The 26,523-nt window shown below is 43.5% G+C and overlaps 1 protein-coding gene across 6 annotated transcripts in view; it reads left to right on the top strand.

The window, feature by feature from the left end:
* LOC139560406 (zinc finger protein 521-like) overlaps positions 1 to 26,523 on the top strand; it is a 159,659-nt gene that overhangs the window by 3,776 nt on the left and 129,360 nt on the right. For 4 of the 6 annotated variants that reach the window (XM_071377142.1, XM_071377140.1, XM_071377138.1 and 1 more), the window contains exons 2-3: positions 6,886 to 6,942; positions 17,238 to 17,450. Coding sequence is in view for 4 of the 6 variants with exons in the window: in XM_071377140.1 (XP_071233241.1) it covers positions 6,886 to 6,942; positions 17,238 to 17,450 (270 nt within the window). In the remaining 2 variants the exon portion in view is untranslated. The remainder of the gene's footprint in view (positions 1 to 6,885; positions 6,943 to 17,237; positions 17,451 to 26,523) is intronic. The other 2 variants (XM_071377143.1, XM_071377139.1) reach the window with 1 other exon arrangement.

Below are 26,523 nucleotides of genomic sequence, written 5' to 3'. Positions count from 1 at the left end.
GGTTAGACACTGTGGTCAGTGTTCGGTTGTGTTGTTGTGTTGGCAATAGACAGTGGTCCATGTTTAGTTGTGTTGTGGATTAGAGACAGTATTATTGTGTTGTGGGTTAGAGACAATATCATTGTGTTTGTGGGTTTGAGATACTGGTCAGTATCCATGCCTCACAGTGACAGTAAAATAACACTCTATTGGCACATGTAGGGAGGGTCAATCCCGATCAAGACCGGCGACAGGGCCGGGGCCATATGGTATCGGTCAACATGGAGAGAGCATGTACAGAGAGAGAAAGAGAACAGAATGAAGCCTTGATGGTGCCTCTCCTTTTTTCTTCTGTCTGTGGAATGTGTACGCCTTTCTTTTCTTTCTCAATTGGATGCTGGAGGGAGTCAGAGGTTATGTTTTGGTCCCGTCGAGGAAAAGGGCAACGTTACAAGTCCTGTTTCAATTAAGTCTGAGAGACGGAGCCGGCGACGCTATTGCTTAGGGGAATAGATGGCACAGGACGAGACCATACATCATTCGCTTATATGCAAACACTTCACCCTCATCACTGACATTTACTCAATCCTAGACTATCTACATCTCTCAACTACAGTGGGTGCATCGTAATTTTGTTTTCATGTGATGTGCCCGAAGTGTTGGGTCAGCAGCTTGTTCAGTCACAGTGAGGAGGCATAGAATGAGGATCCTTCAGACAGACTAGTCCAGAATCTGCACATACAGTAGATGACTGCCTGCCTGCCACGTTGCTCAAAGACTTCCTGAGCAGAGAGAGAGAGAGAGACTGAGTTGAGATTTTGTCTTAGAGCACAAATGACACTCTCTGAAGTCGGTCTCACTCCACTAACGTTTTCATTGGCTGACAACGATATTTCCAGGGTAGCCGTCGTCTGCATATATAAATATATTTTCTGCACCATTTAGTTACTGTATTGCAGGATATCATGAAATCGTTGTCGTGTCATATACACCTTAAATATTTGATGTTTACCACGAGATGAGTTCCATCATTACATGAATGAACTCTGGGATTTGGCTTGGCATCGGATAGAAGCAGACTGTATGCCATTTGATATGGGTTCATATGAATCCATAATATGGAAATAGTATGAATGACTATAACAGTCAAGAAAATGCTATGAAAATCAACAGCTAACATAGACCGTCTGTGTCGTCATATAGGCTGACTGTCAAAAAGAACCCTGCTTTGTCTCGATAACACATTTGAGTTTGCCTTGATAAACACTTTTGTCGCCTCACCATTTTGTATTTGTCATTGCATTTCGGGCTTTATTTTTGTCATATTTAGGTGAGGTGATTTGAAGTGGTGCAAAGGTTGAGCGTTCAACCATAGTTAAACCATGTCTCCATCTGTGCCTAGTACAATAATATCAATGCATTTATTGATATCCAACATGGCCAATATGGAACTAGGCAGATGTGCTGCACTCAAAGGATCCATGTCCACTTTTTCTGCTTTACAATCCAAATGTCATTACCTAACGAAAACCAAGTGATTGCAACTAGGCCATACTAGAGCTTCAGAGTTTTGTTGTTGTGAATAGTAATGAAAAATAATTATTCAGTATCTATTCATATTAATTTTTAAAAGATAAGAGCTGCACTCATTTGGTTTTAATATTAAAGTGAATGACAGAGTAGATTCACTATTCCTCTTTATTCTCCTCTACTTTAAGCTTTATTCATCTCTAACGACAGTTTTGCTTTATAAGCCCCCGATATTTTAGTATTTTTTTTTACAATTAATGATCTGTGGTATAACACCCATTAGCACTTTTCTAATGTGACACAAAACTATGGCTAGTATTATCATTAAGGAAATGATGATGGAGCCATAGAAATCCCATTAACTTGGCTGTCAGTGTTCTTGACATGCGGGAAGCTGGGGCTCAGTGAGTTGTGCTGGGCCTGTCTGGGTGCCACAGGAGCTGGCCGATATCTCCTCTTATTTCATGGCATGTGTCTCTCCTGTTGTCATGGCTTGTCTGACTTCTGGGGAGATGGTGTCTGTCTCCCCCCACCTGCTGTCAGTGATTGATTTCCTGATGCATTTGTTTGTATAAAATACATATCATGTATTATATATGATCATAATATCCAATATCCATAATATTAGTATGATTATTTATCCTTTGATAGTAGTATTATTTCCAATAAGGTATTAATTGATTTCAAACTACTTCAGAATTACTATTCATATTCATAACTTGTTTACATGATAAAGTACATGAAGGATTACAAACGTTATGCCATATGATTAACACACAGCTTCTCCATTGCAAATTATTTATGACACTAATCAGCACCTGTTCAAATAATGCTCATTAAGAAAGTTATTCATCATGTGCAGTGTGTGTCCTCTCCCCTCCTCTCCCGCTAGTACTAATTGAGGAGGTTTGACCTGGTGACCCCAGCTAAATTGAGTTGTAGTCCCTGTGGCGAGAGCCTCCTTCCCGGTCAGTCAGGGCCGATTACACAGCCATTGTGCTCCACACTGTAACGTCCCAGCCCTCTGTAACCAACCAGATGAGTCACACTGTCGCAGCTCGCATATCCAAGAACAGACAGACTCAGGGCTGTGTATGTGTGTGTGTGTGTGTCTGTCTATCAGCCCTTCTTCTCTCAGACAGACAGACAGACAAACACACCCGCAACAGGAATTCATTTGATGGATTAGAGCAATTGATAACCCTATTGCATTGCGTAGCGCCCGTTCACTTCTTCATTAGAATGTGTTCTGTTTTGCACATTTGTTTCTACATTTATTCACAAGAGACATCTTACTGTATTGACTGAAGCTGTTATTGTGGACATCTGACCATAACTCCTATTCTTGGTGTTTTTTTTCTACCGATTGGTAATTCATTTGTAGATTACATTTTGAAGGATTGACTCTTGCCATAGGATTGCCAATCTCTCCTAAATGGCCATCATGTGTGTTAGATAGTATGTGTTAATCAGTGGACATTTGACTCTTCAACAGTTGTTGTCAGATTACATTATTTCTGTTACATGTATAAAATCCAAGGAACAGTGTTGATTTGGTCCCTTGTGTATGTTGTATCAACAAAACATTGCAGCATAATTATAAATGCAGTGTGTTACTGGCAGAGTGACACAATGTACCTTGTCAAATGAATGAACTGATAGCTGTGTTGCTGAAGCGATATTCAGTTTGTATGCTGTTATATATTCATCTACGTAATATATTCTGTTCTATTGAGATGGTTATCAGGCAGCTCTAGTATACATTAATTCAATTAGCCAGATGTATTATCATACATTTTCGTTGAAAATTGCAGCAATTGCTGGTGAAATGCGTATATTTGGTCGTTGTTGAGTGATTTTCGTTATTTATAGAGCGTTACCATGGGTAAATTATTGTGTATCTGACAGGCTAGATCGGATGACCAATGGCCCACGTAGGTAGCAGCCTTTCAAATCCATTAAAACTTCCCATGGAGTGATGGGACAACACTTTTACAACAAGAATGTAAATTGCTTGTTTTGTTTAATTGGCCAAAACTTTTAATAAGTTCACAGTGGTGACAAATCATCGAATCATGGCTGACACTCCTGTAATGTATAAGTTTGTATGGCATTGTAAAATGGAATTTTCTGCCTCAACTCACTTATCTCGCCAACAGGGACAGTAATCAAAATGAACCCCCCCCCCCCCTCCACACACACACACACACACACACACACACACACACACACACACACACACACACACACACACACACACACACACACACACACACACACACACACACACACACACACACACACACACACACAATCCCTCCACCCAACCAAGGTCTGTACGAAATGAGGGCTTTATTAGTAACCCCCCTCTATCCTGGCCCATTTAAATGATGCTGGATGCAAGGTGCTCAACAGCGCTGGAGAAACTCATTAGACTCACAGGGACTCAGGCTCACTCACTAAGGCATGTATGTCTCCACAGGACGAGTCGAGGCTTCTGCACTGGTGAGACAGAAAGATACAGAGACACAGTTATCTATGTACAGTGGCTCTAAGGGGACTTTAACATTGTGTCCATATACTACAAATACCTAGGTGCCTAGTTAGACTGTAAACTCTCCTTTCAGACTCACATTAAGCATCTCCAATCAAATATTAAATCTAGAATTGGCTTCCTATTTCGCAATAAAGCATCCTTCAATCATGCTGCCAAACATACCCGCGTAAAACTGACTATCCTACCGATCCTTGACTTCGGCGATGAAATTTACAAAATAGCCTCCATCACTATAGTCAGCAAATTGGATGCAGTCTATCACAGTGCCATCCGTTTTGTCACCAAAGCCCCATATACTACCCACCACTGCGACCTGTATGCTCTCGTTGGCTGGACCTCGCTTCATATTTGTCGCCAAACCCACTGGCTCCAGGTCATCTATAAGTATTTGCTAGGTAAAGCCCCGCCTTATCTCAGCTCACTGGTCACCATAGCAGCACCCACCCGTTGCACGCGCTCCAGCAGGTATCATCCCATCACTGGTCACCCCCAAAGCCAACTCCTCCTTTGGCCGCCTTTCCTTCCAGGTCTCTGCTGCCAATGACTGGAACGAATAGCAAAAATCACTGAAGCTTGAGTCTTATATCTCCCTCACTAACTTTAAGCATCAGCTGTCAGAGCAGCTTACCGATCATTGTACCTGTACACAGCTCATCTGTAAATAACCCACCCAACTACCTCATCCCCATATTGTTATATATTTGTTTGTTCCTTTGCAGCCCAGTATCTCTATTTGCACATTCTTCTTCTGCACATCTATCACTCCAGTGTTTAATTGTTAAATTGTAATTATTTCGCCACTATGGCCTATTTATTGCCTTACCTCCCTAATCTTACTACATTTGCACACACTGTATATAGATTTTTCTATTGTGATATTGACTGTACATTTGTTTATCCCATGTGTAACTCTGTGTTGTTTGTGTCGCACTGCTTTGCTTTATCTTGGCCATGTCACAGTTGTAAATGAGAATGTGTTCTCAGCTGGCCTACCTGGTTAAATAAAGGTGGAATACATTTTTTTTCCAACTCCTTGTCCTTTCCATGTTAGTGATGTGTTTAACAAATGAACTAACAGAGCTCTGACCAATTAAAGGCCTTTTCTATTCACTGAAATTGGATAAATGGTGTCAGACTCAGGTAGGAGTGCAGACCTTTTGTTCTTCCTTTTGTGGAATTCAACACATTTCCTAAACATGGCACGTCATAAAGACAGATTTTTAGAATTCCTTTACATGCAACTCTTGTTCAATATTGTCCAGTGGTTCGAGACATCGCTACTCCTATCTCTTTCTTACTCTCTTAGAAAAAAAGGTTCCAAAAGGGTTCTTCGGCTGTCCCCATAGGTGAACCCTTTTTGGTTCCAGGTAGAACCCTTTTTGGTTTCAGGTAGAACTCTTTTGAGTTCCATGTAGAACCCTCTGTGGAGAGTTTCTAGATAGCACATTTTTTTCTAAGAGTGTACCATTTTCAGAAGAAGCTGCTTGACACCTCTCTACATTGACTCCAGCCCCCCTTAGAGGAAGTGGATAGGATCCCTGCCTTAATTATGCAAAGTATGGGATATTTGGTGTCTTTTTTTTTAAGTGTCGCTAGCTGGTTTCTGGCGTTGGCAGTCACACTGCCACTCTCCCCCTGCCGGGAGGTCCTGTCAGGCTCCCCTTTCTCTCTGCTGAAGGGAAATGAAAGGCTAGGTTGAGAAGGCATAATGGAGAATGCATTTCAACTGCAGGGGAGGAACGGTGAGACGTCAGAAGTTCTCGGTGAGACCCTAATTTTACAGGGAACAGGTGGGAGAGTCTTTTGTTCTCTTCCCGCTGCTGAAATCCATTTAGTACCTTGTACTTGACATGCCGCAAGGAACTCTTTCCCCCCCTACCTGTCACCTAGTTCAAAGCAGGCCCCCTGCGAAAAATGGTTCCTACCTCTTGAACAGGCTAAAGTCATGTTTGTCAAGGCCAATGCCAATAATACCACATCGTGTCAGAAGGATTGGTTGCCATGTAGCTAATGAATTAGTCTGAGCGCTGTTCAAACCATCACTCCTTGGACAAGCACTCAGTTACAAACAAGTCACTGATTGACTGGAGCCTGATCTGAATGCACGGTTCTGCATTCAGAATCGCACAAATATGCCACATTTAGGTGCATGTTGTGAACTGGCCTTGGACGCATATATTAACACGTTTTTTCAAAACTACAAAATAGAAATCCAATTAAAAATATCTTAGAATCTGAAAGATTGTTAATATCACTGTAGTATCAATGTTACAAAAACACTTTCTAATTCATATACTGTGAAGTGCTAAAGAAAAGTCAATATGTACTGTATATTTGTTCAGAAACTTAAACTGCAGTGTTTTTAGATGTGTGACAAGACCATTTTGCAGAAGCGTATGTATTAGTCTATATCTCCTGTCTAATACCTGGGGTGTTATTTTGTCTCAGGAATCTCCTCTCACTTAAGCAGTCATCAAGGCGTTTTTCAGTTGGTCACTGTTGATGTTGGGAGAGGGTTTCTTGGGAGAATTTTATAATTCACATTGTCATTACTCAGTCCTATATGTTATTTACGCGGGTGGCTGCTCGCCATGTTGCCAAACCTCGTACATATGAAAGGCTTGTGTGGATTCCCAAAGCCCTGGTTGAGCTGTTAAAATCTCCTGGAGTTTCCATACAGAAAAGCCTTAACAGTAAATAATAAAAAGAAAGTAACAAAGAAGGGGAAGAAAGTCTCAATGTGTCTGACAGGCGTAAACCTGTTGTAGTTTTTTTGCTGTTAACCATTTCTTCCCCCTCTCTCTCTTTCTTTCTGGCAGTAGAAGACAATGTGACAGAGGAACAGCACAGTCCTGGGCAGAGTGCGATTCCGAGCGGTAATACTCCATTTCATATTTCATTATTTTGGGTGAACCAGAATCTGGCCTTACAGGAGATGTTGAGTATGGCAATTCTCCTTTAAGGGCAGGAAGCATTGATTCAACTTGCCATTTACCAGCTTTACAAGCTTAATAATGTCAGAATACGTTCAGTACTTACTGGCGTTTCTCTGAGAAACTATAGTCAACACTGCCGTCACGGCCGGTATGTACTAAATGAAGAGTTGCATGCAACCCGAAAAAATGCCTTGTCTGGAAAGAATCAGTGCGCATGCGTTAAATCCATATTTTCTACACCTCCTGCAATATCAGTAATATCATTTAAACATTTTGCTGGATTTGGTACATGCGCACTTGGTCAAAAACAATACTTAGATTCCTTCCAGACAAGGCATTTTTTCAGTTGCACGTAACTTTTTATTTAGATGTACATACTGACTGTGGCGGCAGTAATGACGATAGTTGCTCAGCGAAACTCCATTCTTCAGTAAGTACCGAATGTATTTTGACATTATTAAGCTTGAAAAGCTGGCGAATGGCAGGTTGAATGGCTGCTTCCTGGGCTTAAAGGAGCATCGCCGTATTCAACGTCTCCTGTAAGGCCAGATTCTGCTTTCACATTCTGGACTGGAAAGTGGAGCGTGTGTGTGTGTGATCTATCGTCTTTCCAGAGAGGAATGACGTGTGTTTCAACCACTCGGATATGTTACTGCTCCTTGTGTGTTGGCTCACGTGTGTGTGTGTGTGTGTGTGCGTGTGCGTGTCCTGTGTGTGTGTGCTTGTGCGTGTCCATATGTGCGTGTCCATATGTGCATGTGTGTTTGAGAGAGCGTTACATCAGATGCTGTGAAATGCATGCATTGTGTGTGTATTGTATTCATGCCTGTGTATGTGTGTGTGTTCACGTCTTTGTTTCCCAACCTCAGATAGAGGTAGAATACAGCTCACAGAGCAGATGAATGTGTCCTGTCTGCTGGTGTGGCATTCACCGTATGCCCTCCAGGAACAGAGCCGTAATCCAGGTCAGGCTCACAGAGAGCCCACTCTGAATGAAGCCTGCTCCTGATCACGCGACCGTTCTTTCATTTCATTTGTCTCTGCGAAAGGTTAAGTCTCATGTGTGGTTATTTTAAACCTGATATGGATGGCTTTGCCCAGCAGGCTGAGGACTCTGGGTTCTCACAGTCACACACACTGCCTGGCACCTGGCGGTAGAGTCAGTTGTGTTTACCCACCTACCTCTCGCTCTCTGGGCCCCTTCAGACAGAGATATGATATCCCCATGCAGAAACTGGAAACACAAGGGCCGTTTCACTACAGTATGTCTATGGGGATGGGTCATTGTATTGGTTTTGCAAGGTGTCTGAGAGGAGGTCTCTTTCCTTCAGGCCCCTCCCACAGTTCAGCGTTTACCAGTCTCCATCAGTCGTCTTAGGCTATTGCTTTTGAGTGTTTTATTCAGGCCCATGTCAGTCTAGTCTACAGCTGTAGTATTTTATATTAATGCCTGGGTGTTGCTTAACGTTTGGTAGATAAGCAGTTGGTTGGTGTTTGGTAGAGGTAGAGATCCAGGCTCTGTGGGAGTTGGTTGGGGAGAGAGGCAGGGTTCGTCCTCAGCCACCCCAGCAGAAGTAGATGAAGCGCTGGGCTTATGAGCCCCTGTTCCCCCTGTTTCCCTGGGAGACCTCCTGTCATCCACAGCCAACGGCGGGCTAATGAGAGCCCCTGATTACAACGACCCCCTCAGACACGCACACCCGCCTCTCTCTCTCCTCTCCTCCGCACCTCCTTCCTCTAGCCACCATCTCCAGAGTGAAGGGAGAGAGACAGCAGCGACACGATCGATGTTTGCCTGTGGAGAAATCAAGCGTGTGCACAAATTAATTTCTCACTTTTCTCATTTGAGTTCGTCTGGTTGTTTTTCTTTTAACCCCCTCGTCAGATGCAGTGTAAAGGATCCTAGTAGAAGTTGCAAAACTTTACCAAGATATAGGAGGAGATTATTGTTTTGAATAATGTGTCACAACTTTCATGTAAATTCACCTTCAGAATGGCTCTGGATTGGATAGCTGCTGTTTTAGTGGCTCCTGGCCAATTCTGCTATTTAGTGTATTTTCTTTAGCTTTTTTTTGCACAAAATGTCTTGGGCATCGTTTCTTAAGACCGACAAGAGCTTCTGGACATCAGAACAGCTATCACTAACACCGAGTTAGATGAAGGTTTCTACTTGAACGAGTTGGCGGCGCAGGACATACTGCTCACCCAGGACCAGACGCCACAGACTGTCAAAAAGCCATCAATGAAGTCACCCCATTGTTTCCTATGAGAAATGCCGCTATGACCTCCGACGAGCCATCAAACAGACAAAGCGTGAATACAGGACTAATATTGAATTCTACTACACCGGCTCTGACACTCGTCAGAAGAACGCCAAGGCAACCTGTCTAAATGACTATCGTCCGTAGCACTCACATCTGTAGCCATGGAATGCATTAATATGCTGGTCATAGCTCACATCAACACCATCATCTCAGACACGCTGGACCCATTCCAATTCACATACCGCCCCAACAGATCCACAGATGACGCAATCTCTATTGCGTTCCACACTGTCCTCTCCCACCTGGACAAAAGGAACACCTACTGTATTTGAGAATGCTGTTCATTGACTACAGCTCAGCGTTGAACACCATAGTGCTCTCCAAGCTCATCACTAAGCTAAGGACCCTGAACAGCTTCTAACCCCAAACCATAAGACTGCTAAATTGTTTGTTAAATAGTGGACCAAATAGCTACCCGGACCATCTCCGTTGACCCTTTTTGCGCCAACTTTTTTTTTACTCATCACAAATGCTGCTGCTACTGTTTTTTATTTATCCTGTTGCCTAGCTACTGTATTCCTTGTTGCATATCTACCTCAGTTACCTTGTACCTCTGCACATCGACTCGGTACTGGTACACCGTGTATAAGTTATCACTACTCATTGTGTATTTTTTTCTCTATTTTCTTTCTCTCTGCGTTGTTGGGAAGGGCCCGTAAGTGAGCATTTCACTGTGAGTACACCTGTTGTTTACAAAGCATGTGACAAATATTTGTATTTTATTTGAATTGGATTTGATTTGACCTGCCATGTGGTGCCTTCAGAAAATACAGTTTTGGACCAATGATCAAGAACACTATGTCATGTCGTGTGTGTAGGTGGCAGGGAAGTCAGGCGCAGAAGAATCAAACTTGGTATAATGGAGTAGTTTAATAACTTAAAACAAAACCAGTATGAGTTTCAAACCCAACAGCATAGGATCTTATGGTTAAACCACTGCCCATTTTGCCCAATCAAGACCCTTTGGATGTCAAAATAACAAACAAAACAACTGAAACAATGGATCAGCTTCTTTTCCTGCTTGTAGGCCACTAATCAGTGATTGACGTGTTCACAATACCCATTAGGGCTTTGACAAGGCCCTAGCTAAATCAGACGTGGTGTGTCGAGTGGTTGGCTCATAAGTAGACCCCCAGTAGTGTTCCTCTATGTGCCTGTATGTTCATTGTGTCTTACAGCCAGGTACCTAGCGTATTATTATTCTATAACCAACACTTATGTTTGATGTGTAGCAGAATAGGAAAAGGGGGAAATGATAACAAAAGAGGTTCTCTGGTAAAGAGGAAAGCCAGCATTATAGTTAGCTAGTGCGGAGGGCAGGAGCAGTATGATATGGGAGATTTAATGAGGCAGAGTGCTTTTTTACCCGGAGAGAAGGCTTAAGATCCACAGCTTGGCTTTACCACAGCCTCCACTGCCTGTGTGTAATTATAACCACATGCTCCACATTCTTTCTTCTCCCTTTTATGTACACTTTTCTTTTACTCCTGACTGTGGCTGGTTGGGGCCATTTTGTGGAAGAGTTTGCCTGCTCCAGTTAAAAGTGGAGTGGACTGAGCTCTGGGTGTGAGGAAGAGGGTGTGTGTGTGTGTGTGTGTGTGTGTGTGTGTGTGTGTGTGTGTGTGTGTGTGTGTGTGTGTGTGTGTGTGTGTGTGTGTGTGTGTGTGTGTGTGTGTGTGTGTGTGTGTGTGTGTGTGTGTGTGTGTGTTTGTGTGTGTGTATACACGCTTACATGCGTGTCTGTGCATCCATGTTTGTGCATATGTGCGTGTGTGTCTGTAGGAGAGTGTTAGATCTGAGGGGTTTTCTGGGTGGCGAGGTACTTGTTACTGTAGTGCAAGCTAGTGGTAGCGTAGCGTCGGCGGAGGAGGGCTAAACCAGCCACAGATCAATGCACTGCAGGGCTCTCTACATACAGCAGGAAGAGGAAAGGACTCTTTCACTCCAGCACTTCTCAAATCATATTCTCTATTATTAATTTCCTTTGTTGTTTGACTGCACTAATGGCATGGCAAGGCGCTTTGTTCAATAGTATCACTCCCTGAGAGAGCGAGAGAGAGAGAGAGAGAGGTTAAGAAATCAGCAAGAGAGAGAGAGAAGCTAAGAAATCAGAGAGAGAGAGAGAGAGAGAGAGAGAGAGAGAGGAGAGAGAGAGAGAGAGAGAGAGAGAGAGAGAGAGAGAGAGAGAGAGAGAGAGGGAGAGAGAGAGAGAGAGAGAGAGAGAGAGAGAGAGAGAGAGAGAGAGAGAGAGAGAGAGAGAGAGAGAGAGAGAGAGAGAGAGAGAGAGAGAGAGAAGCTAAGAAATCAGAGAGAGAGAGAGAGAAGCTAAGAAATCAGCGAGATAGAAAGAGAGAGAGAGAGACAGAGAGAGGCTAAGAAATCAGAGAGAGAGAGAGAGAGAGAGAGAGAGGCTAAGAAATCAGAGAGAGAGAGACAGAGAGAGAGACAGAGAAACTAAGAAATCAGCGAGAGAGAGAGAGAGAGAGAGAGAGAGAGAGAGAGAGAGAGAGAAGCTAAGAAATCTGCAAGGTAGAGAGAGAGAGAATCATTATTTAAGGATTCTAATCATGTTCTTTATTCATTGCCTTTGATTTCCTTTCCTTTGTGTTCTTATGTCATTTTTTATGCAACGATTTAATGGCGAATGATGCCATCTGTGTTACCTGTGATATGTGGTGCTTCCTTTATCATATCAGCTACTGGGTTGTTTTTGTAGTTTGTTCTAACTCCTCCAGTTATAGTTTGGCAGCTTTTCTCTTTCTCGCCACATAAATCATGATCTTTTCATAAAGATGCTGCATGTTGATTTGTGATATACAGATGTTGGATCTTAATTTGAACAGTATTGTCACAGCAAAATAATCCTGCGTCCATAATGTTGCTTGATCGCTGGTTGGGCTATTAGCTGGCCAAAATTTGGCTACATGAAAAGTGCAATACTGTTAATATAACCGTGTGTTAGTGCAGGTTTTCAGTGGATATATGTAAATCATGAAGCTCATCTGTATTTCCTACGGTGTAGGAAAATTCTCAGCAACAAAAGAGTGATCAAATGAAGATCCTACATCTGTATTATGTCAAGCTAAGAAAACAACGTGATTGTAAATATATAATAGCTACGGTATATACAACTCTATACTTGCTTTTCATAATAAAGTCATACTGTCGATTTCTCCAATAATATAATAATAATAATTTCTCCAAAGACACGCACATGCAGTCAAATAAGCCATCAGTACGTATTTATGAATCTGATCTCATTGCATTGCATGACGATCTGATCTAGGACCTGCTAAAAACATTCTGTCCTGTAGCCTCTCCATGTTAACACATGACGATCTGATCTAGGACCTGCTAAAAACATTCTGTCCTGTAGCCTCTCCATGTTAACACATGACGATCTGATCTAGGACCTGCTAAAAAATATTCTGTCCTGTAGCCTCTCCATGTTAACACATGACGATCTGATCTAGGACCTGCTAAAAACATTCTGTCCTGTAGCCTCTCCATGTTAACACATGACAATCTGATCTAGGACCTGCTAAAAACATTCTGTCCTGTAGCCTCTCCATGTTAACACATGACAATCTGATCTAGGACCTGCTAAAAACATTCTGTCCTGTAGCCTCTCCATGTTAACACATGACAATCTTTAATAATGTGGTATCAGTTGATCTCTCTGCTCCCAGCGTCTCAGAGCTAGATCATGACAAGGCTTTAATGATCTGGGATCAGTGGACGTGACGGGCTAATGGAGGGACCCCAAATCCCATACAGCCACACAAAGGAGGAGAGGAGAGCATAGAGAGAGAGATACACTCTGAGGCGTTCACATGTGTTATTCGACTGTACTGTAATGTGGCTGGCTGTGTGACCTATATTGCAAGTGATCTCCCTCTCTTCTCTCTCCAAAAAAATCTAAAGTTTTAGATTTTTAAATAATGAGGTGGCGGAAGGCGGCATCCGTGTGAAGGTTGTTCAATCTTAATGTCCTCCTATTGCTGACAGCCCTCCACACTCTGATAAAGGAGCTTGCACACCTTTGATCAGGCCTGCCGACATGTGTCGACAGAAGCTGCTCGCTGGTTAAAATAAATTCTTAATTTGAACTTGGGGGTCGGTGGTGGGGGGGTTTAGGATGGCGAAGTAGGGGAGGGCTGGGGAGGGAGGGACCATCTACAAGATCTGAATCTCTTGGAAATGAGAGAAAATGAGTATGGAGATGGATGAAAAGGTAATGATGCTTGCTTTCAGCTCTGAGGTCTTTCGCTGCACAAAGAAGGACTCGTATTGAACTTTATGGAACTAGACGTACAGTACAGACGGAGCAGGAGCGGGCGAGAACATGGCACCACCTTGGGTGATATTTACTGCAATGTCTTCACCCTTTATGTTGTGGATGGATATGAATGAATTTGAGTTCGAAATAACCGAGAGCCCTCCAGTGAAGCACTGAAAGAGCTATAGTGTCAGACAAATTCCATCTACCTCTCGGAAAACATCTCACTGTCTCTCGCTCCCCTTTACTCTGCTTCTCTCGATATCTCGTTCTCTCTCTCCATCTCTGTCTCCATCTCTGTCGCTCTCTTGCTCTCTCTCTCTCTCTCTCAACCCCCATCTCTTCCTTAATTTCTCTTTTTACCTCTCTCCCTCCTCGCATCTCCTTCCCCTCTCCCCATTGCCAGTACGGTTCCACCTGTCTCTCTAAGTGCTCAGTAGGGGGGACGTGGGGGGCCCAGCTCTGGAGCCCTGCTGGTTCCCTGGTTTGGGTGAAGGGAGCAGAAAGGAGAACATCAATTAAAACATTATACATTTTTAAGAGCAGAGCTATTCAATAATATGAAGGTGTGGGGTTCAGGGGGGATTGGGGGGCTGCGACCCACAAGATATAAGTTGTGGAATAATAAATGTACTTCAATAGACAGCCGAGGGAGAGGGATGAAGAATGGACCCCAGGAAGGCATTTCTGGGCAACTCAAAATGGCGTGAAGAGGAGAGGACCATCAGATTTTCACATTTTGATTTATTAATCATCTATGAGCTTTTAGGTCCAAATCATATCCTCTGTAGCGTTTGATGGGTTTTGTGGTCTTATTGAACAAATATCCAGATATCCACCTGACCTCAACATATGGATTTTCTGTATTAAATACAGATGAATGCCTTTTTTCCCCCATCTCAAGAATTCTGATGACCCTATACTGATGTGAGCAATGAGCATCCATTAAAACTCAGAACTCACCTCAAAATACAAAAACCTCCACACCAATAGAAGCCAAAAATGGTCACTGCAGCACAAGTCAAAGCAAAAAATCTGAAAATTCTTCATATTCCACAAATCTATGCTATCTCCTGTGTGTGATTGTCAGCCCCTCCAAGCAGCAGTAGATGTATTGATATTCTGTCCAGCCTGTAGAGACCTGGTATAAGAGGATGTCATGATCTGATGGATTACTGTAGGAGACTCCGAGAGACTCCGAGAGGCTCAGAGAGGCCCAGGATTCTCGGTATTGATCTGGTGATGTGGTAGGCTTCTAATCCCTGGTCCTGGGATGGCCGTGACCTTGTAATGTCACTGTCAAGCCCCCCAATGTTCAGCACTTTACCCAGACAACAACAGATCAGAGGGGGGGACTATGGGGTCCGTCTGCTGTACAGAGAGCCATGACCCCGTATTAGATCCACATTAGTGGTGTCAAATCTTATGTTTTCATAGGATAATAATAATAATTTAAGGTTGTATTTTTAGCCTTTTGCTGTGCATTCCTAAATGAGTAACCCAAAGCATAATCTGACTTCATTTACAGAATGGCCCACGATAACCATTCAATAGACAAAAAAATGTCATGAGAGGCTTCCATTAATTGAGTCTTTTACAAAAAGCTATGTCATTTCACTAGACCGTTCGGTGCCTGTGAAAAGTTTCTCGGCCACGGTGTTTTTCCTGGCACATTTGGAGCTGTGCTCTGCTCTGCTCTGCTGCTGAGCCTGTTAGTGTGGATGAATCATTAGTGTATATTGTGTGGCGTTTGGCCTCAGTCAAAAGCAGTATTCCCATCAGAGAGCTCGGTGAGGCCTGCATCTGCGAGGATTGGGATTTTAATTTTCTTGAAACACCTTCTGTTCTGCTGTGGTCCCAGTGGGAACCACATCACTGATATTTTTAGAGGGCATGTTCCGAGAGCCTCCGTTGTCAAGAGGGAAGGACAATGGTGGGTGTGATGTTACATCAATACTTGGCTGCAAGTGGAGAGGAGTGGAGTGAAGAGGAGAGGAGTATTGGGGGGGGGAAAGAGGAAAGATCCTGGGTGGCCTTGATGAGTTCTGGAACGTCTTAAGAGCACCCCACTGACCGACCAGTACTTTAAAATGGCTGGCCAACGTGTAACCCGCATATGTACGACCTGGCTTCATGCCAACACACTGCCACAGACACGTTAGTACACTACTTCCTACCCAGCCCAGGTCCTTAAGCGGTCTTAACTGTGTGCTAGGCAGAAAGACTGAAAGGAGGCCTGCTCCTAATGTTCCCTCCAGAGTTTTCAGACGATGTGCGAAGAGAACTGGCAATGGGGCTCAAAATGGCTGCCAGTCAGGGTAGGGAGGGCTCCTTCTACTCCCCAGAAAGCTTTGGGAGTTAGACCGGTGGGGGCCATGATTGTTTAATTGTGAGTATGTCTTTGTAATCAGCCTTATTGTATTGAAGTGGGAGAGACACAACAGGGGAGAGAGAGAAAGGACTGCAGGCCATGTTGCCTGCTGAATCTGAGAGATGCTGCTGATATTGTCCCTCCAGTTTACCTTATGTGTTTTGTTTTTTACTGTTCTCGAAATGGAGATGTGTAAAATAAATTAGCAAGCGATGCAGAGTTTGTTGTGTTGTAATAGTGTTGTAGTATCACCTGGATATTGGTGCTGTCTGTCTCCCTGGGTGTTTATAGTTTTCTGGTTCGTAGAATGGTAGTCCTGGTTCACGGTAGTCAGCCCACCACTGGCACTGCTACAGGACAAAGCCAACAGGTGCCAAAAGTGCAGATGGATTGAAGAATATATTGATGAGTGCGACACGCGGCTGCCTGCGAGCAGAGTTGAATAATTCAGAGAAGTGCGTCGTGACGACGGGGTAACACACACCAATCTCAGCCCTGTGTATTGCTCTCTCACTCAACCACTCACGTACTCTTCCTCTCTCTCCCTCTCTCACTCAACCACTCACGTACTCTTCCTTCCTCTCTCTCTCTCTCTCTCTCTCTCTCTCTCTCTCTCTCTCTCTCTCTCTCTCTCTCTCTCTCTCACACACTCACCCACTCACATACTCTTCCTCTCTCTCTCTCTCTCCATCTCTCTCTCTCACTCACGCACATCCTCTTTCTCTGTCTCTCTTTATTGGCCTGTAGTTCCAGGTTGGATGTCTAGATTATATGGCTAGTTTCCAGTCTCCTTTGACACAGCCAGAGTGATGCAATTCAGCATTCTCATGTGGAAGTCTCATATTTTGAAGAACAGGCAAGACCTGCAATCCTGAATTTATTAACAACAAATATTCCCATCAGTCTAGTTTCATATACTGTACTTTTACCTGGTTGAAGGAGGGCAAACAAATCTTAAGACCATTTTTAATAACATAGGAGTGTGTTTGTGTGTGCATTTTGTGTGTGTGTGTGTGTGTTTGCGTGGTGGGTACTGTGTGTGTGTGTGTCCGTTTCAGTGTGTCCTCACTCAATGTTACGGCGTGAGTGCTTGAGTTACAGTAGTCCAAATGTAACCTGTATTTTTATTACACATTTTATTATTGTTTTATTAAAACCAGAGTTTTTGTCACCCAGAGGTCGCCTCTTCACTCATTTCCTCTTCACTTCGGGTCACTCACCTAACTGTGTTGTGTCGTGTCATTTCCTGTGACTCCAACAGATCCAGAGTGTTCTCTCGAGAGGGAATTGGAGGATGGTGAGGCTGAGGCCGGGTCTAGGCGTTTGAGGAAGAGGCTTCTCTCTCCAGAGGAAGGCAAGGAGGGGGAGGAGGACGACGAGGAGGCCGCGCTGCACAGCTGCGACAGCTGCCGGCAGGTGTTCGAGTCGCTGAGCGATCTCACCGAACACAAGATTAATCAATGCCAGCTGACAGGTAAACAACGCTCAGCACACCGAGCCCTCCTCCATTCCCTCTACTCTTCAGCTCTACCTCTCCCATTCCAGTCTTCCCACTGGAGAATACCAGCATACACAGTGTGCTGGGTGCAACACACACCACACATAAGGGACTTCAGTACTAGTCTACCTTCGATGAATAGTGCATGCCATGAAATTGGTGGATGTTCAATATGACACACTACACAAATGGAGAGGGGACAACAACCCATATCTTTATTCATCACCACCATAATTACCAATCACACACACACAGAAACCCCCCCTTAGTTTTGCAATAATCGGAGTATTTAGGCACCACACTACACTCCACCAATCCACAGCAGTCAGATTCTCCAGTAGTCAAAGCCAATGTCATTGAGTCCTCACAAGTAACCAGACCTCCTCTGTAAGTGGATCCCTACCGTAGTGAGGTCCCTGCTGTTACTGTGGAGGAATCCTCCATGTCTACTGGGACCCTGAGAGAGAGAAGAGAGAAGGAAGGGTGCCATTGGCAGACTGTCATTGAACATGTGATGGATGAAAAGAGCACTGCTATAAATACTCTGACAAGGTCGCTCAGAGAACTAATGATGTGAGCTGCTGAAGGTTCCCTCCATGTGATTCTCATGGAGTTGGTGTCCTCCTTTATCCCTGTCCCGTCCTGTCCCGTCCTGTTCCCATGTTGAGAAGAACAGCCTGACACACATTTATTCTCGTAATTTTGGGGAGGAGTTTGTTTTCTCTTAATAAGACAGGCTATAAAATAAACAATATGCAGATTAGGAGAAGTTAATGTGAAGATTTAGACTTCCTTTATTTTAGGAGTATAAAATGTAATTGGGAGAGGGGGGATACATTAAGTATTGCCCAATCAGACAGCAGTACAGACTCTCCTCTGTTTATACTCAGACATAGTTTCATTTCATATTTTGCAACCCGCAACCAGCCGACCACAAATTATAGGGTAGGACTGCTTCAGAGTGGTCTCAGAATTCCAAACAACCAGAAAGATATCCCACATCAGTGTTACAAAGATTTTCTATTGACTGGAAGCCTGTCTCACTGAATGGAGTTGTTTTTGTCTGTGTCTCTGCATGCTCCCTCACCCGCTCACACCTTTGTGGGCGCATATATGTACATATATGTACAGTACCAGGCAAAGGTTTGGACACACCTACTCATTCAAGGGTTTTTCTTTATTTTTACTATTTTCTACGTTGTAAAATAATAGTGAAGACATCAACACTATGAAATAACACATGGAATCATGTAGCACCCAAAAACGTGTTAAACAAATCCAAATATATTTTAGATTTTAGATTCTTTAAAGTAGCCACCCTTTGCCTTGATGACAGCTTTGCACACTCTTCACATTCTCTCAACCAGCTTCACCTGGAATGCTTTTCAAACAGTCTTGATGGAGTTCCCACATATGCTGAGCACTTGTTGGCTGCATTTCCTTCCCTCTGCAGTCCAACTTATTCCAAACTATCTCAATTTGGTTGAGGTCGGGGGATTGTGGAGGTCAGGTCATCTGATGCACCACTCCATCACTTTACTGCTTGGTAAAATAGCCCTTACACAGCCTGGAGGTGTGTTGGGTCATTGTCCTGTTGAAAAACAAATGATAGTCCCACTAAGCGCAAACCAGATGGGATGACGTATCGCTGCAGAATGTTGTGGTAGCCATGCTGGTTAAGTGTGCCTTGAATTCTAAATAAATCACAGACAGTGTCATCAGCAAAGCACCCCACACCATCACACCTCTTCCTCCATGCTTCACCATGGGAACTACACATGCGGAGATCATCCGTTCACCTACTCCGCATCTCACAAAGACACGGCAGATGGAAATACAAATCTAGAAATTTGGACTCATCAGACCAAAGGGCAGATTTCCATCAGTCTAATGTCCATTGCTCGAGTTTCTTGGCCCAAGCAAGTCTCTTCTTATTATTGGTGTCCTTTAGTAGTGGTTTCAAATCAAATCAAATTTTATTTGTCACATACACATGGTTAGCAGATGTTAATGCGAGTGTAGCGAAATGCGTGTGCTTCTAGTTCAGACAGTGCAGTAATATCTAACAAGTAATCTAACAAATTCACAACAACTACCTTATACACACAGATACACACAAATGTAGAGGGATGAATAAGTATATCTACATATAAATATATGGATGAGCGATGGCGTGCGGCATAGGCAAGGTGCAGTAGATGGTGTAGAACACAGTATATACATATGAGATGAGTAATGTAGGATATGTAAACATTATTAAAGTGGCGTTATTTAAGGTGACTAGTGATACCTTTATTAAGTACATTTATTTAAGTGGCCAAAGATTTGAGTCTGTATGTTGGCAGAAGCCTCGCTATGTTAGTGATGGCTGTTTAACAGTCTGATGGCCTTGAGATAGAAGCTGTTTTTCAGTCTCTCGGTCCCAGCTTCGATGCACCTGTACTGACCTTGCCTTCTGGATGATAGTGGGGTGAACAGACAGTGGCTCGGGTGGTTGTTGTCCTTGATGATCTTTTTGACCTTCCTGTGACATTGGGTGGTGTAGGTGTCCTGGAGGGCAGATAGTTTGTCCCCGGTGATGCGTTGTGCAGACCGCACTACCCTCTGGAGAGCCTTGAGGGCGGTGCAACTGCCGTACCACGCGGTGATACAGCCCGACAGGATGCTCTCGATTGTGCATCTGTAAGAGTTTGTGAGTGTTTTAAATGACAAGCCACATTTCTTCAGCCTCCTGAGGTTGAAGAGGTGCTGTTGCGCCTTCTTCACCACACTGTCTGTGTGGGTGGACCATTACACTTTGTCCGTGATGTGTACGCCAAGGAACTTAAAACTTTCCACCTTCTCCACTACAGTCCCGTCGATGTGGATGGGGGGGGGGGGTGCTCCCTCTGCTGTTTCCTGAAGTTCCTGAATCTACTTTGTTTTGTTGACGTTGAGTGTGAGGCTATTTTCCTGACACCACACTCTGAGGGCCCTCACCTCCTCCCTGTAGGCAGTCTCGTCATTATTGCTAATCAGGCCTACCACTGTAGTGTTGTCTGCAAACTTGATGATTGAGTTGCAAGCGTGCATGGCCACGCAGTCATGGGTGAACAGGAGTACAGGAGAGGGCTGAGAACGCACCCTTGTGGGGCCCCAGTGTTGAGGATCTTCACTACATACACTTAGGTTGGAGTCATTAAAACTTGTTTTTAAACCACTCCACAAATGTCATGTAAACAAACTATAGTTTTGGCAAGTCGGTTAGGACATCTACTTTGTGCATAACACAAGTAATTTTTCCAACAATTGTTTACAGGCATTTGTTATTTCACTTATAATTCTCTGTATCACAATTCCAGTGGGTCAGAAGTTTACATGCACTAAGTTGACTGTGCCTTTAAAATTCCAGAAAATTATGTCATTGCTTTAGAAACTTCCGATAGGCTAATTGACATAATCTGAGTCAATTGGAGGTGTACCTGTGGATGTATTTCAAGGCCTACCTTCAAACTCAGTGCCTCTTTGCTTGACATCATGGGAAAATCAAAAGAAATCAGCAAAGACCTCCTCAAGTCTGGTTCTTCCTTGGGAGCAATTTCCAAGCGCCTGAAGGTACCACATTCATCTGTACAAACAATAGTACGCAAGTATAAACACCATGGGACCATGCAGCCATCATATCGCTCAGGAAAGAGACGCGTTCTGTCTCCTAGAAAAGAACGTACCTTGGTGCGAAAAGTGCAAATCAATCCCAGAACAACAGCAAGGGACCTGTTGATGCTGGAGGAAACAGGTACAAAAGTATCTATATCCACAGTAAAACGAGTCCTATATCGACATGACCTGAAAGGCTGCTCAGCAAGGAAGAAGCCACAGCTCCAAAACCGCCATAAGAAAGCCAGACTACGGTTTGCAACTGCACATGGGGAAAAAGATCGTACTTTTTGGAGTCCTCTGGTCTGATGAAACAAAAATAGAACTGTTTGGGCATAATGACCATCATTATGTTTGGAGGAAAAAGGGGGAGATTTGCAAGCCGAAGAACACCATCCCAACTGTGAAGCACGAGGGTGGCAGCATCATGTTGTGGTTGTGCTTTGCTGCAGGAGTGACTAGTGCACTTCACAAAATAGATGGCATCATGACGGAGGAAAATTACGTGGATATATAGAAACAACATCTCATGACATCAGTCAGGAAGTTAAAGCTTGGTCGCAAATGGGACTTCCAAATGGACAATGACCCCAAGCATACCTCCAAAGTTGTGGCAAAATGGCTTAAGGACAACAAAGTCAAGGTATTGGGAGTGGCCATCACAAAGCCCTGACCTCAATCCCATAGAATATTTGTGGGCAGAACTGAAAAGGCGTGTGCAATCAAGGAGGCCATACTTACCTGACTCAGTTACACCAGCTCTGTCAGGAGGAATGGGCCAAAATTCACTCAACTTATTGTAGGACGCTTGTGGAAGGCTACCCGAAACATTTGACCCAAGTTAAACAATTTAAAGGCAATGCTACCAAATACTAATTGAGTGTATGTAAACTTCTGACCCACTGGGAATGTGAAGATAGAAATAAAAGCTGAAATAATTAATTGTCTCTGCTATTATTCTGACATTTCACATTCTTAAAATACAGTGGTGATCCTAACTGACCTAAGACAAGGAATTTTTACTAGGATTAAATTTCAGGAATTGTGAAACATTTTGTTTAATGTATTTGGCTGAAATGTATGTAAACTTCCGACTTCAACTGTATATATATATATTAATATATATATATATATTCCCACAAAATTTGTGAAGTAAGCCTTTATTACCTGAAAAATACCCCCCTCCCCACTCAAAAGTAAAGTCATCAGCCCCCCCAATCCATCAAACCAATAATGATTCCAGCACATTATATTTGGCATACACATGAAATCATTGCGCTATGGTCATTTTAGTACTAGTCGAGAAGAAAATAAGCTCATGCTGTACCATTGACTTCGAACTTTATTGCCAATTTTAGCTTTTTGATTAGTTTGATTGCTCACCTTTTTCCTATTATGTTCTGATTGGCAACAACGGGAGGTATATTTCTACTGGCACCGTTAAAGGACTGAAAGGTTTTTTAGAGAGTTTTTTTTAGAGCATTTTGAGCAAAACAATATCCAAACATGTTCTCACTCATTAGACAGGGTCATCCATTATCTTGACAGGGTCACAATGAACAACTCGGGCATATTATTTCTCCGATAATTAAGTAAAGGCCTTTATTAATGTCAATCTCACAGACAAATAAGTCTTAATTGCTGAATGCTGGAGTTTGGCTCAGAGCCCCTGTGGAAGCCAAACAAAAGGAATGTAATTGGCATTAGGGTATTGTGATTGTGCACAACCACTCTATTACTATTCAAACAGAGAGAGAGAGAGAGAGAGAGAGAGAGAGAGAGAGAGAGAGAGAGAGAGAGAGAGAGAGAGAGAGAGAGAGAGAGAGAGAGAGAGAGAGAGAGAGAGAGAGAGAGAGAGAGAGAGAGAGAGAGAGAGAGAGAGAGAGAGAGAGAGAGAGAGAGAGAGAGAGAGAGAATAAACTTACAGGATACTGTGTGTGCGTGCTTGTGTGTGTGTGCGCGTTTGTGTTTTTTCAGTCTGGAATCTTCTCAGAGATTTCCTATGTGGCATTATGTAGACATCCATGACCAATTAATCTGCTTTACGTCGACTTTCAGCTCACAGATGGATCCTTTATTAAAATCACTTTCTAATCAACAACCAGCACCTGCTGAATCCTCCACTTCTACAATCACTTTTTCATCTTTTATTTTTAGGAAACACATTAACTGGAACCAACCCTGCTATTGAGAATTAGTAGGATATTGTGGAAAGTTTAGAAAGGGTTCTTCTTCTTTAGTTGGTCTAGTGAATATTTACCATACTCTGTTTCAGAATGCATGCACAGGGATGTGTATACCCATGCAAGCACATACGCATTACAAACCCACAGTCCCAAACCCACACTCCCACTATCCCTTAGTGGGAGTGGCAGTTGAAAGAACAAACAATCTCCAAAAATCCTGCTGCTGTAGCATACAGTATCTACTAGACCACGCCCAGCAGACAAGAGAGAGAGATGTAACATGTCACCCCGATCAATGGCTGCCATTGTCTCCCCACTGTCTGGCCGAGGTATAACACCTCTCTATGCACTTAAGCCGTGACCACTGCAGTGCGCTAAGGGAGCACGGGGGTATGGATTGCCTCGTGCCCCCCCGATGCGATCGGTGCTATCGATCGTGCTAATGCTGGACTGCAGAGGAAGGCGAGAGAGAGCCTGGGAGAGGGAGACGGGAGAGGAGGGAGAGTGCTGCAGGAATGTGTCCCCAGAGACAGTGTCTTGGGCTTGGGCAGGGCTGCAGGAATGCTCCCCCGGAGGGAGACTTCCAGTGTTCCAGTACAGGCTGGGGTGGAAGGCAAGGCAGGGCTGGAATAATGCTTCTCCGGAGACACAAGAGTGGAGAGGGTTGGAGAGGCTGGGCTGGAGGAATGCTCCCCCAAAGCGTCCCTCTAACTCTGGGGTAGAACTGGAGGGGCTCCAGGGGCTCCGGGGGGATGGGTGTGGGGGTAGATGGGGTGGGTGGGTGGGGGGGGGGGGTCTCCCTCCAGGCTCCAGGACGGCTGCGGATCAGGTTTCTGTGTTGGGATCAGCATCCTGCCGTCAGGACTTTAAGCTTCCCAGGGGAGGAGGAAGTAGAGAGAGGAGGCAGCCTTTTATTCCGTAGGCCTCTCTCTCTCTCTATCTCAATTCACTTCAATTCAAGGGCTTTATTGGCATGGTAAACATATGTTAACATTGCCAAAGTAAGTGAAGTAGATAATAAACAAAAGTTAAATAAACAATAAAAATGAGCAGTAAACAATACACTCACAGAAGTTCCAAAAGAATAAATACATTACAAATGTCATATTATGTCTATATACGGTGTTGTAACAATGTGCAAATAGTTAAAGTACAAAAGGGAAAGTAAATAATCATAAATATGGGTTGTATTTACAATACTGTTTGTTCTTCACTGGTTGCCCTTTTCTTGTGGCAACAGGTCACACATCTTGCTGCTGTGATGGCACACTTTGATATTTCACCCAGTAGATATGGGAGTTGATCAAAATTGGGTTTGTTTTCAAATTATTTGTGGATCTGTGTAATCTGAGGGAAATATGTTTCTCAGATATGGTCATACATTTGGCAGGAGGTTAGGAAGTGCAGCTCAGTTTCCACCTAATTTTGTGCACATAGCCTGTCTTCTCTTGAGAGCCATGTCTGCCTACGCCTAGCAAGGCTATGCTCACGGAGTCTGTACATAGTCAAAGCTTTCCTTAAGTTTGGGTCAGTCACAGTGGTCAGGTATTCTGCCACTGTGTACTCTCTGTTTAGGGCCAAATAGCATTCTAGTTTGATCTGTTTTTTTGTTAATTCTTTCCAATAATTCTTTGTCAAGTAATTATCTTTTTGTTTTCTCAGGATTTGGTTGGGTCTAAATGTGTTGTTTTGCTGGGGCTCTGTGGGGTCTGTTTGTGTTTGTGAACAGAGCCCCAGGACCAGCTTGCTTAGGGGACTCATCTCCAGGTTAATCTCTCTGTAGGTGATGGCTTTGTTATGGAAGGTTTGGGAATCGCTTCCTTTTAGGTGGTTGTAGAATTTAACGGCTCTTGTCTGGATTTTGATAATTAGCGGGTTTCGTCCTAATTCTGCTCTGCATGCATTATTTGGAGTCTCAATTTGGTTTTTGTCCCATTTTGTGAATTCTTGGTTAGTGAGCAGACCCCAGATCTCACAACCATAAAGGGCAATGGGTTCTATAACTGATTCAATTATTTTTTAGCCAGATCCGAATTGGTATGTCAAATTTTATGTTCCTTTTGATGGCATAGAAGGCCCTTCTTGCCTTGTCTCTCAGCTCTTTCACAGCTCTGTGTAAGTTAGGGAAAGGGAATGTGAAAGGGGGATATCTAGTCAGTTTTACAACTGAATGCATTCAACTGAAATGTGTCTTCAGCCTTTAACCCAACCCCTCTGAATCAGAGTTACCTGTGATGTTGATGTTTAGGCTGAGGTATGTATAGTTTTTTTGTGTGCTCTAGGGCAATGGTGTCTATATGGAATTTGTATTTGTGGTCCTGGCGACTGGACCTTTTTTTGAACACCATTATTTTTGTCTTACTGAGATTTACTGGCAGGGCCTAGGTCTGGGAGAATCTGTGCAGAAGATCTAGGTTGGTGACAAAAGCACCAGTTCATCAGCAAACAGTAGACATTTGACTTCAGAATCTGGTAGGGTAATGCTGGGTGCTGCAGACTGTTCTAGTTCCCTCGCCAATTTGTTGCTATATATGTTGAAGAGGGTGGGGCTTAAGCTGCATCCCTGTCTCACCCCACGGCCCTGTGGAAAGAAATGTGTGTGTTTTTTGCTCATTTTAACCGCAGACTCTCGCTCTCGCTCTCACACTTTGTCTCTCCACAATCTGTCTCTTGCATTGTCTGCTCTGGCTCGCATTGTTAGCGATTCCGTCGCGGGAAAGAGAAACTTACGGTTGACACGTATACATTTTTTATAGTTGAGATATATAACAGTGTAATGGCATGTAAGAAAATATACACTCAGGACTTATCTGTCTTTACGTAAATAAAAACAATGGCATCAGCACTGATTTTAATTCAAAAGATAGCCAGTTTCAAAGTGGCTGGCCTCGCACTGTAAAATGTATTATCCTACAGAACACTGCTGCTGGAGACATTTGAATATCACAGTGCTGTCATCATAGTGGCCATTCTTTCATTACTGGCCTGCTCCCTAGTGCAACACCTTTTCTTGTGTCCTTCACTAGAGAAAAGGGCATGGCTCGACCCTCAGGAGAGATCTGTGGTCTGCTATTTTAACCCTCTTTGAGATGACCTTTTTAATAAGTGTCTCTCTCTGTTTTCCTCCCAGCCACTGTGAAAGCAAAAAGAGCATGTCTTCTGCTTCCCTCAGATAAAGAAATCAATCATAAAAAGAGAACTGGGCCTTACATGGATTTATATTATGT

The sequence above is a fragment of the Salvelinus alpinus genome, chromosome 30 (genome assembly GCF_045679555.1).
Source record: "Salvelinus alpinus chromosome 30, SLU_Salpinus.1, whole genome shotgun sequence".
NCBI lineage: Eukaryota > Metazoa > Chordata > Actinopteri > Salmoniformes > Salmonidae > Salvelinus > Salvelinus alpinus.
The sequence above is the reverse complement of the archived record's forward strand: the minus strand, read 5'-3'. Positions and strand labels throughout refer to the sequence as shown.